The 12,868-nt window shown below is 35.4% G+C and overlaps 1 protein-coding gene across 1 annotated transcript in view; it reads left to right on the plus strand.

Annotated features, from left to right (window-relative positions):
• Positions 1-10,216, plus strand: part of LOC149801984 (hillarin-like) — a 34,891-nt gene extending 24,675 nt beyond the window's left edge. Inside the window, exons 6-10 of the mRNA XM_089956875.1 lie at positions 3,343-3,551; positions 5,171-6,072; positions 7,102-7,269; positions 7,800-7,985; positions 8,832-10,216. Coding sequence (XP_089813001.1) covers positions 3,343-3,551; positions 5,171-6,072; positions 7,102-7,269; positions 7,800-7,985; positions 8,832-8,942 — 1,576 coding nt within the window. The 3' untranslated portion in view covers positions 8,943-10,216. The remainder of the gene's footprint in view (positions 1-3,342; positions 3,552-5,170; positions 6,073-7,101; positions 7,270-7,799; positions 7,986-8,831) is intronic.
• The last annotated feature ends 2,652 nt before the right edge of the window (positions 10,217-12,868 follow it).

The raw sequence follows: 12,868 nt of genomic DNA on the forward strand, positions 1-12,868 counted from the left end.
ATGCAAACGATCTCAAATGGTGACTCCGTCTTGGAAGATCCATCGTTTCATGTTCGGCTGAGACAAACTTTCCTTGGTGCAACCGTACACACATGTCCGATGTGTCCGCGATCAGATTTGCTGTATGCGTGAATTCACATTGCTCACATAGACATTCCAAGTACAAGTTGTGCTTGAAATACTTTATGCATCCACTCATGAGATTATATTGGCTTTCATAATATTGTTTATAATTTGTAAGCTCCACTGGGGCGATAACAATCGAGTGCACTTTTTGTCGCAGTCTCGCGGCTTGTTTACCGACTAGACTTTGAATATACCCAAAACAATCTTGTTGGCGTTGCACTCGAATACAAATATGTCCGTGTAGACGTCATCGGTGATGATTTTCATCAGCAACAAGTCTATTAGTGTACAGCATCTTGATCTTATGGCCCTACCGTAGTTTATTCTTATGATAGAACTTGTACATCACCAGCTTTGATAAACGCAACAAAAACGCTCCAACGTAAATGAGCTTTGTCAATTTTAACTTTGATCTTTTGCTGTGTATGGTCGCATGTGTCAGCCGTTTGCAGATCAGTATTTGTCTGAATAAAAGGGGCCATCCGTTCACATTGGTGAACTCACAGCACCCGATGGACTGGCAACATACGCAGTCCAAACGCAGACACAAATGCAAGTTCTGTACGTGGACAACCAAGTTGAGCATCCTGCGGTAATTTTTAAAAACCTTGGTGCACGTAGCAACAAACTTGCCACAGGAATCGCCCACGAGCAAACACTCGGAAGAACCATTCTTTGGGCACTAACAGTGTTTCCGGGTCAACGGTTAATAAATTGTGCGAGGGGCGGAGCTCATTCTGGTATTTAATGTCAATATCAAAGAAGTAACAGACGGCACTGTTGTTGTCATACTCGCATATGTGTGTGTCAACGTCTACGTACATGAGATCGATGAACTGAAACTCAACAACGAGCATAGGTTGTAGCTTAGCCTAATCACACAGATTGCTGATATAGAGATACATAATGCAACTGTTTGGAACGCGTGGGCTGTTGTCAAGATAGTAGAGGTCACTCATCATGAACACATCGCTGATTATACCAAATTCTACATAGAAATGTTGATCGATATCAATTCTAACTCAACGCAGGTTTTCGACAGGAAAACAGCCAAAGCTATTCCCGACGACAAGAACTAATACGCTTGGTCGAGCTTGTACAGGCGCAAAACGGCAACACGTCAGTGTCCTGATACAATACTTGATGAAAGGTTGCAATTTTACAGTCCACCAAGCAACGCACATTACTTTTATGTTATATAGTTTGAATTTGTAGATCCGGGTTTTGCAAATAAACAGGGTTGTTCTTCCCAGAAACGTTCTAAACTTCGCTTGGAAGCCTGTACAGAATCATGGCCCAAGTGAGTTCCAATGATCCAGTTGTCAGTGACATCATCCACCGGCGACTAAGTTACCATCAGCAGCTTGAACCTTTCCTGCAAGACATCATATAATAATTTCTCTCGAGTTGTCATGTATTCTTCGCAGAGTTCCAGTCGTGCTAGCTCCAACGCGATTCTTAACCTGTTTAAACTGACACGTGTTTGAAACTTGCAAAGCAATGTTTGTTCCCCATTGTCAAATTGGTACGAAGTATTGATGGGGAATAGCAGAGGTCGTCAAATTTAATTCCCGCATTAGCTAGTCTCATTAATTCTTTTAAGATACTATACGTGTCAATCAGAGTTATCCCAGGCATTATACGTTACTCGGTGCAATCGTTTTTTAAAATATTCTCACAAAAAGGAAACTTTCGCCTCTATGTTTATGTTTTTAAATAGTATTTGTTTGAGACGTATAGGCATGTTGCTATATCAAAATGTTGCACATGTTTTTTAGAGACAACAGTGGAATGTTGATCAGTTCAGATTACGGTGTTGTAAAGTTGCAGCCCCTGTTGAGTCCATAGGGAGACAAATAATATCCTAGAAACTTCAGAAGTTGTTTTACAGCATACTACCTTTCAAAAATATATGCATGTATGATAAGTAGTAAAATGGACACTAAGAACACGTCGTCAGGTTTGATTTTCATTTTTGTGTGCTTCTCAATCTGTGCCCGCCGTTTTCTTAATTAATAAAGAAAATATAAATTTCAGCTAGCCTAATTCGAACCTGAAAATCTCTATTAAGAGTCAGAAATGCTAAGCAATTATACCACGCAGACACTAACAAGTACGAGAAAGGGTCTAATATACAAAGTTAAAAGCACTGACAAAAAGCACATAATATACCATTCCTTTATACTGGTGTACAGACGACTCCATGTTTGAATTTCGATTGCTACAATTATTTCCAGTGAAATAGCTCCTTGAGTGTATAGTTTCTTGAATACAATGACTTTTTCCGCAAGAACTACGAAGATCATATACGTGCGCACATGTGCACTCAAAGTCACGGATCGGTGTGACAATCCTGAATATCAATATTATTATTTTTTTTAATCGTCTTTGATAATCTACAGAGCAAAAGATTTTCTCAGATTACTATGTTCCGTACAACAACAGCCTTACAGCTGGCGATCACCGCTTCGTACCCGTGTTAAACGCTTATGGAAATATAGTTGCGTGAGAAAATGCATAAAGTGATGGGGTAACGAAAGGGTAAACACAGAATACTAGAAAAGCACTGAAACTTTTATTAAGGTACTACTCTATATCACAATATACCTCTAATGTTCAATGTTTGTACATCCATGCATGCATTCTTACAGACCCACATACCTTCCTACACACACATACCGAAACACACACACACACACATACATACATACATACATACATACATACATACATACATACATACATACATACATACATACATACATACGTACGTACGTACGTACATACACACACACACACACATACATACATACATACATACATACATACATACATACATACATACATACATACATATAGGTGCAATTCATAAAATGCAGTCGTGGGTTCGATCCCAGGCCGAGTCATACCAAAGACTTACAAAAACGGTACTAATAGCTGCCTCGCTTGGCGCTCAGCATTAAGAGGTTAGTGTCAGGACTGATCGGCCCGGTGTCAGGATAATGCGACTGGGTGGGACATCATGCTACAAGTCTGCGGCATGATGCCCCAGTGCTAGACATCACTATAAACTGCCACACTGCAGACATCGTAGTGACATGACTGAAAAATTGTTAAAGCTACGTTAAAAATCCAAAGCACATCACAAATCACATAAAATGCATGTCAAAGAATAAATAATAGTATTATTTTCTATTATATCTGTGCCGGTCATAGGGAAGCAATACTACCGTGTGAGATAGTCGAAGGCGTCGCCAAAGGCATTAGGTATGAGGTAGGAATGGAGAAAACAGAGTTAAAGACGATGAGGAACAGCTGGAACTCTGTGTATGTAGCTGGTGGATGGCGGCTTGTCTTTCCATTCTGGTCATTCTCTGCGGTGACAGGAGCTTGTAAAGGAAATCTAATCCTTGTGGAGGATGCAGGTTTGTTGCCTCCACATTTATGGAAGACAAAGTATGGTTCTTTTGGCATCGAGCATCAACTAGTGTGTCCTGTCATGCAAGATCCTGTGACCGTTTGGTATATTATATTTCAAAATTTGGGAAATTACGAAAATTATATACGATGGCTTGTACATGCGATCAACAATCTTAACATGAATGGGTTCAGTATAATCAGCATAGACATTGGATAGTTGGACTCATCTCTATCCTCATTTTTCCAACACATCTGTTCTTTTTGTCGTTGTCGAAGTTGTAACTTTAAGAGGTCGTTTATGTAATAGTATTGTACATTTGATAGTTTTCATTGACCTCACCAAATCTCCACTATTTGGCAATTCGACCCGCCAGTATATGTCAAAAGATATACAAAGATGTTACGTTCCTGCTTAAAGATATAATTTAATGGGTAGATGCAGCACGATTGAAAAAATTAAATATCAGTAAATTGTTTGAAAACACTCATAACATGTTGGAAATAGCTAAGAGTCCAAAGCAACCTATATCACATCAACTGCATTGCATATACCGCAAATCGATAAAACTGACAGTCGTAAAATTTGGCCAATGCTCAATTAAAAAGATGTTAAAGCTGTTAAGAGCTGTTAAATGTTGAAACATTTTACGAATTGTACTTTATTGGGTGTTTTGTGGATAAGACATGTTGTCTATATAATTTTCATTATAAAAGTATATTTGGAAAACAAGATATGGTCTTCTATTGTCTCTAAGGAATATATGTTTTTAGTCAAATATTTTCATGTAAATCCAGAGTTGGAAGAATGTCTTTTCCTATTAAAATATTTATCTTATTCAAAAACGTAAATACATGTCTGAAACGAAGATGAATACTGTATGAAGTAGAAGACATATATCTAGATGATGATGGCAATTATGATGTTTGCTGTGTTTATTGGGTTTCGTCATAAACTTTTACAACAATCCTTGTGTCAAAAGTGTAGTTTAGGTGGAATACTTTTTTGATTGTTCAAGGTTTACTGGTCAATTTTTTGGCGATGAAAAAGTTTTGCAATATTTAAAGCTATATTTCAGCATGCACATATCCTCGCATTTTCTCTATCTCTCTTTTTTTTTGTTTTTGCTTTTAGGCGGAGAGGTATTGGAAATGACAAAATTATAGGAACATTTGAACATGAATGTTCTTGTTTTGGTTTGGTGCATCACTGAAAACATTAAGTATGCCTCTATTTACGCCACTCTAAATAAAATCTGATCGGTAAAGACAACTATGGACCGTTTTACAGTAATATTTAACAACGTAGGGGTGGGAGGTCTGAAAATATTATAATAGAGATCGGTGTGTTCAAGATGCATTCCAATTTTTATGTAATAATCAAACTTTCATATAATTCAATGAATATATTCATGACAAATAGCAGTAATGGGGGGAGTGTCGTTTTTGTACTATGATAATGAAGCAACTCTCGCGAAAAGATTTATCTTCAAAATGTGTCTGTTTATAAATTTTTCTTCTCAGTCTATTTAATTACTTACCGAGATAAAAGAGTAATTCAAATAAATTTTAATAATTATATCCTGATGTAAAGTTTAGTTAGTTGTCTTTTGCTTTTGCCTGACAGGGAAAGCCGTTCGTAAAGAAGAAGTCGCGTCTGAGGGATACCAGATTACAAATCTCAATGAATATTATTTTCTGACAAATCCAGTTGAATTCGTCCATTTCGCTTATCCCGACGACGAGAATTGGCAACTTATTTCACAGCCCTGGACATTTGAAAAATTTGCTGAGATACCGTATTGCGAAGAAGAATACCACAGACAAGAAATCAATATTAAGAGTGGTTTTTGCGGAAGTTTGACAAGTAGTGGCGGAGAGTGTGATGTCATAGTTCAAGGAAAGAAAGATATTTATTTTACTTACAAGCTTTATTTCAACCACAAAGAATCTGGAAAGAAAATATCCGAAGATTTACAGCTAACGCGATATGTCGTGGTAATGAGAGAGTCTGAGTGCTGGCATTTTCAAATTCGATTCGCGGAGACCGGTGTGTACAAACTTGAAATACTCGGAGGCAGAAAATCATCGACGCATCACTCACTTTGTGAGTTCAAAATGACATGCACGGAGGTAAAAGAAAACTGCAAGCCTGTGCCATTGGACCCAGTTATAGGCTTTGGACCGTGTATAGATACAGAAAGAGCTGGATTGAAGGCATTATCTCACACCCGTGCAAAAGTGGATGTTAGACGTCAAAAAGAAACCGTCGTTTCCTTCCACTTCCTCAGACAGGTAACGGTTGAGGCAAGACTTCACCATATAGAATACTCCTGCGCCGAACTCCAAACATATATTGACCAGAAAATATTTAAGAATGAGATTAAAATTAAGGTATCAGTGCCAAAAGGTGGTGAATATGCGTTGCAGATTGATACCAAAGATGACGAAGATGAGCTCGCCTCTGATGACTTTGAAAACGCCTGTAACTATCTTTTGTCGAACGACAAGGAAGAAAATGCAGTGAAGGTACCACATAAGATTGTAATTTATATTTTCACTCAAGATATACTTTTTCACAGAGCATATGTTATTGTGTTCCTCCGTGATATTAAGATCCAACATACAGTGAAATGAATGCTTACAGAAGAAAACAAACGAGTCCTGGACAAGATAGCAATATTGGGATGTAAAGATAAAATAAAAATGTGAAAACGTTTCTTTTCCTTTGATGGGATTCTAGGGCATGAATCCTCAAATAATGATATTTCATTGATATTTATTAAAATGAGAATTTATATTTCTTCAATAGTTATTAAAGTCAAGTTTATATACTTCGAACATAAAATATGTTTTAATTAATTAATTAAGCTAGTAAAAACGAATAGGACATTAAGTGAATGCACATTGGACGATGTCCATATGCGTCAGTCTAGCAAGGATTACGTCGACATACATTTTACTCTCTAGAGACAAAGATGCAGATAGACAGTAAGACAGACAATCGACAAGATATGGGGATAGATATATCGATGGTTTGACGGATATATGTCTGGCTGGGTGTGTGGGTGATGGATAGATAGAAAGTGGATAGATAGATATATAGATAGATAGATAGGTAGGTAGGTAGGTAGACATATACATAGACGGATAGATAATTAATCAGTAAGTTTACTAAATTTAGAATAATTATGCATATTTGCGGATCTATACAGGAGAAATACACTGCAACAGGAGTTCATGAGTGTACATTATATTATTCTTAAGACTTCTCTGTCAATAAATTCGATTTGTGTTTTATGAACAGCAAGTAAAGAAACACATAAAAGCCTGGAAGATTTCAACAAGACTTGCAGACAGACAGACACAGAAAGATAGATAGATAGATAGATAGATAGATAGATAGATAGATAGATAGATAGATAAACAGTACGCTTGATAAATGTAGAATAATTTTAAATATTATGCGGATCGATATATGGGAAAATTCACTGAAATAGGAGTTCAATATTTTAAATACTTTTTATTATATAATTTCGATTTATGTGTTATGAACAGGAAGTAAAGAAACACATAAGCGCCTTGAAGACTTCGACTCAGGAAGTGTTGCGGATGGAACAGACGGAAATAGTTCAAATCAGAGGCGTACGGAACCCAGGGAATGTTGTAAATGATGTCATGATGGCCACTTTCCTGCTTCTTGGAGAATGGGAAGCGAAAGTAAAGGTCAGCAAAGAAGGAAATGTTATTGAGATCATACGTCACCTAAAATAATGATACAGTAAATAAATATAATGAAACAGTAAGACATAAAACAGTTTTCAGCTACGAATTGTACTAACATTGAATACATATTTATCCGTTAAGGAAACAGTTAGACCCATTATAAGGCCATACTTGCGAAAGTTAACAGCTCCAAAAGTAAAGTCAACAGTGACACACAAATAATTCCAGTGACAAATGGACATTTACTATCAATGAATGACATATAAAACGAATAAGAATGTATCGTGACAAAAAAATATTTAAAACAAATTCGCAAGTAATAACGAAAAACTGACTTAACAAACATATTCAAATGATGCGTTTTCTTTCAAATTGGTATATCGTACATCACTGGAGGTGAAAAAACAGTTCACTTCCACACAAGCATGGCGGCAAACTTGCCCACACTCATGACAACTTCTTAATTATAAATTGAACTTTCTGTATGGCAACTGTTTTGGTCACCATCGTTTGCATATTATCTTTTCAAGGATTGGGACTATGTCCGAAAGCTACTTGAAAAGTCTGGAAATGAATCTGTGAAAAGTCGCATTTCAAGTTTCAAAATCAAGACGCTTAGAAAAAATATCTGCAAGACTGCTTTGGTCCTGACAAAAGATCACACGGTAGAGAGTGCTCGAATGATTCGCCATGGCGCCGGGACATTCTGTGACTGGGTATATATATATATATATATATATATATATATATATATATATATATATATATATATATATATATATATATATATATATATATATATATATATATGACGTGTTCTTACACTTCTAGAAGAGGGGTGCAAGTTATTGTCTGAAAGAAAGTGAATGAAAACACAAGGTTCTGTATTCTTAAATTGTTTGATGAGATTGTAAATTTAATTGTGCATACACCAGCCAACTCTTTCCGACATCGTTAGAGTCGAAAGGAAGATAGAGAGTGAAAAGACAGAATTCTCTAGGTCAGTCGTGCAAATATTACAAAATACAAGGGTACATAAACGTTGTGTTTGATGCTGGCCACTTTCGTGACTTTGTATTGAACATGAATGATATTAGTGACCCAAAAATTTGCTATGTATTTACAGCATAACATAACTATTTGGACAAAGTCTATAGAGTAAAGGTTATGAGAAATTGAACAAGGAGATATAGCGTATTATATATAAATTTTTTGAGGCTGCAACCGCCATAAACAGAAATACACCAAACAGAGCTTGCTGCATTTCAGGCAGCCGCAATAAATAGAGAGTGAAAGACAGAATTCCTTTTGTCAGTCGTCCAAATCTTTTTATATACTTTCCGTAGGAACAGTTCATTCACTTTTTATAAGAAAGATGTCTAAATGACACAGAAGGGGATTAAAATCACGTTTGAATTCATTGAGGCGTTGCAACGGAAGATGTGGATCATGGATATTGTTATGAGTCGATTGAATTACCTTCTTTTTTAAAAAAAAAAATAATTTATAATTAACTTTTCCTATCGCAGCATCTTTAGTCTAATCTGTACTCCGTTCTACAGGTGCAGAAAGCAGTGGCCGCAAAAGAAACAGTTGATACCTACGGAAGCTATTTGCAAGAAGGCACGGACTACGAATCGGACGTCTTTCTTAGTTCAGATGAAGTTTTGTAAAATACGTTACTCGTTTAGTATTTTAGCGTGTGGTTTGAACTATCACAAATACCCTGTTTGCTTGAACATATGTGAACATATTATATTCTAGTACAACTAACTCAAATAAACATTTTAATATGCTTTGCGATTCATACATAGTGTAGCTGATAACAGATGTGATTGCAACCGTGAAATTCTGCCCAAGATTTTGAACATATTTATTTCATGAATAAGCAACATGTACTGAGATAAAAAGGCTAAATGTGATGCATCCAGTTGTGTAGCGTTTAGAAGGTTCAATCGAGAGCACATAATGTATGTGAACCTTTGTTTGTTTTAATTGTGTTTGTTTCTAAAGATGCGTGATACGTATACGACAAATAGGCATTAGATACTAATCATTCAACAGAACATCGAGCCACAATGCAAACCAGAGACTTGGCACGAATTTATATAAACATATTGCTTCTCGACGAGTACAATGTACGCAGAGAAATAGACCTACTACGTGTTGGTAGCACCGCGGTTGCTTTTGAGTCACGATGGCACCTATGAACTGCTTGAACATTTAGCATTCGGAGTGAGGAAGCTAATTAGGAGGAAAAAAGCTTTTAATCTGTTAAATTTCTGGCATTATAGGACCATTAGTTTTGTGATACCGCAAAAAATATATAAAATTAGTATTCAAAATTATTTATCATAAAGATATCTGGGAGAAGTTTTCGTTTAGTGACAAAGTTGGACCAAAATTGAAAAGAACAGTGCAGGCCTGTATATGATGTTTTCTCAGACTGCTACTGAGGGTTTTGAAAAGAAAAGCTTTAATGAAACGTGCATCACTTAATTATCAACAAAAAAAATAGTCTGAAAATATTAATATGATCAGAATTAAATGCGCATAGCGGCACAGACAAAAGGGTTGTCTCCAAATTTTCTGTATTATGTCACTTATAACATCTCACTTATATAATAATAATAATAATAATAATAATAATAATAATAATAATAATAATGATACAAAGAAGCAGAAGAAGGAGGAGAAGGAGAACAACGAAAACAAGAAGAAAATGTATGTATGTGTTTATATGGGTTTACATACAAGATCTTCTGTATCACAGAGCGGAAGTCTATAAACGCAACAGAAGAAGAAGAGACGGAGGAGGAAGAAAAGAAAATTAGAGAGAAAAACTTAAATTTGTACTTCTTATAAAGAGTAACATTAATTCCTTATATTGATGATGATGATGATGATGTTGATGATGATGATGACGTAAATAAAGTGATTTCTTCTTCTTCTTCTTCTTCTTATTATTATTATTATTATTATTATTATTATAGTACTCTTCGACTTTAAACGTTAATATTCGTTTCTTTTCCATTAGGTTTTAATTTAACCGTATGATACACATTTTGGATATTTACAATTAAAAATTGCATTCGGTATGCAAGTATACTTATTCAAATTCAATATATTGATATATGTTCAATTTATGTAAAAATATCGGTTATATTATTATATGATTGCAAAATTAACCTTAATTTTGACCGAAAAAATGCAAATCGGTCATTTAATGTAAGACAACCCAATATTTTTAACTCAATTTCTGGGTCAGCTTATGTAGATATGGCATTTTTTAAGGTGGATTTACGAATAAAATCAAAATAAATAAAACATTTTCAAGATTTTTTAAAACAAACACATAAAAGTTGAAAAAGTTTTAAAAATTTAAACTAGAAACAAAATTTAAGGCTAAAAGAAAAACTGAGAATGATAATATTTAACACAAACAGGAAGGCATAAACTGAAGCAAAAAAATTAAAATGACAAAATTTTAAAATTAAAAATCATTTTCGAACAAATAAAACATTTATTAATTTTTTTTTAATTTTCTGAAAACCAATTGAAAGAAATGTATTATTACATAATTTCCATTCACATATTAAATTTCAGAAATTCTCAGACAAGATTAATATTCAAGAATAAAATACATATACATAAAATTATTTAAAAGAAAAAATATAAACAGCCACAGAATGAATCACACGAACGTCACGTGAAACAAAGGTTTAGTTTGCGGTCGAGAAGGTAGAGACATTTGATATGGCAAGCGGACGTTAGGATAAACAGCCCCATTAATAACTTTAGAACGATTGAAAGAGAAAGAAAGAACTTGAAAACATTTACAAAAAATAATGCATAAACTCGCAAAGAAAGAAAACAATTTATACAAATCAACAGCTATTTGGATTTGGATTTGATTTTCAACATAGCTTTAAAACAATGTCAGTCATTTTGCTACGATGTCTGCAGTGTGGCACTTTATAGTGATGTCTAGCACTTGGGAATCATGCCGCAGACATGTAGCATGATGTCCTACCCCGTCACATTATCCTGACACCAGGCCGACCAGTTCTAACACTAACCTCTTAATGTTGAGCGCCAAGCGAGGCAGCTGTTAGTACCATTTGTGTAAGTCTTTGGTACGAATCGACCGGAGATCGAACCCACGACCTCCCGCATCCGAGGCGGACGCTCTAACCACTAGGCCAACAGTTATTAATACGTCGTGCAAAATAATTCATCAGCAATAATGAAGTTAGAGTAGTAGTAGTAATAGTTCAGCATCTCTTCTTCCTGTAATATGTACGAGGTTGACAAATGTTCTTCTGCGAGAGCATGGTTCCAATGATCTAAGATGGTTTCGTTTTGACATCGATGGAAGCAACATTTTTGTGGTCGAGGAAAGAAATATATATAATAATCACCAAATCACATCTATATGTTTCATCATTTAAAAAATAATTTAGTCAATGTTCTACAGGAATCCAGTGTTTAAATTATGAAGGAAATAGAAACACTATTGTCCAACAATTTTGAATCTAAATTTTGAAATCTCACATCATTACATTGGGCATGAACAGCATCTACACGAATCAAGATTTTTCACAATGTTGTCATTAGAAAGGTAGACAGCCACCGGACGAGTTGCTGTCGATGACCGTTATTGGCGTCGTTGACAAAAGCTTGAAAGTATTTAGTTTTGAGACGAGAAAATTCATTTTGCCACCGACCACTGGATTCCAGGAAGCTGTGTACGAACTGTGTATCAATAGGTAACGGAGTTTCGAGATCCTCATTTTTGGAGACCCAGTCAGTCACTGTTCATAATGGACACTTGCTTCAAACTTTACATTTTCTTTAAACTAATCTGTCAGAAAGGTCAAACAACTGGACATACAAGTACTCTGTTGCAAAAACGCTTCAGTGTATTTAGTTTTGGTAATAATCAGTTTGTTTGGACAACTCTTGCGCTATTCATTGAAGAAGCAGTAGATACATCTGGGGTTTCTGGATCAGTAACCCTAAAAATCACCCAAACAAGTACAAAGTCGCCATTTTGCCGCCACCCGTAGGGCATCCACCCTGACCAGTACCTGACCAGATAGAGATCCATCGTGGTGCCTATGCTTATGGAGACTCACGCGAAAGTACTTGTTTGGGTGATCGTTAGGGTTACTTCGCCAGAAACACCCGAGATATATCTACTACTATAACTGATATCATTGAAAGTTTTGTCAGATTATTTAATAAGTTTAGATAAAATTTTTATTACTGTATTATATTTCTTCGCCAATCGTCAATTTCTCGACGGTTGATGTCGGATCTTTTCATCATAATGATGATAAATACAAAACCTTATATGTCCACTCACACGTCGCCGACTTTCGGAAAATATAGTTCATCGTTATTTTGTTAAGTCTGTATTTACTATCAACGGAATATACTTTTGACGGATCAAGATCGATTGTTATTTTTATGTATTTTTGTTGACTGATCGGATCATGAAAGGCTATTATACCGCGTTGATAGTTCTGATCGTAAATGATCGATGTATCTGAAACATTCCGAGTCATCAGATCGGATCAGTGAAACTTTAAGTTTA

This window comes from Sinohyriopsis cumingii, chromosome 4, assembly GCF_028554795.1.
Source record: "Sinohyriopsis cumingii isolate HCF-2022 chromosome 4, ASM2855479v2, whole genome shotgun sequence".
NCBI classification, from domain to species: Eukaryota; Metazoa; Mollusca; class Bivalvia; order Unionida; family Unionidae; genus Sinohyriopsis; species Sinohyriopsis cumingii.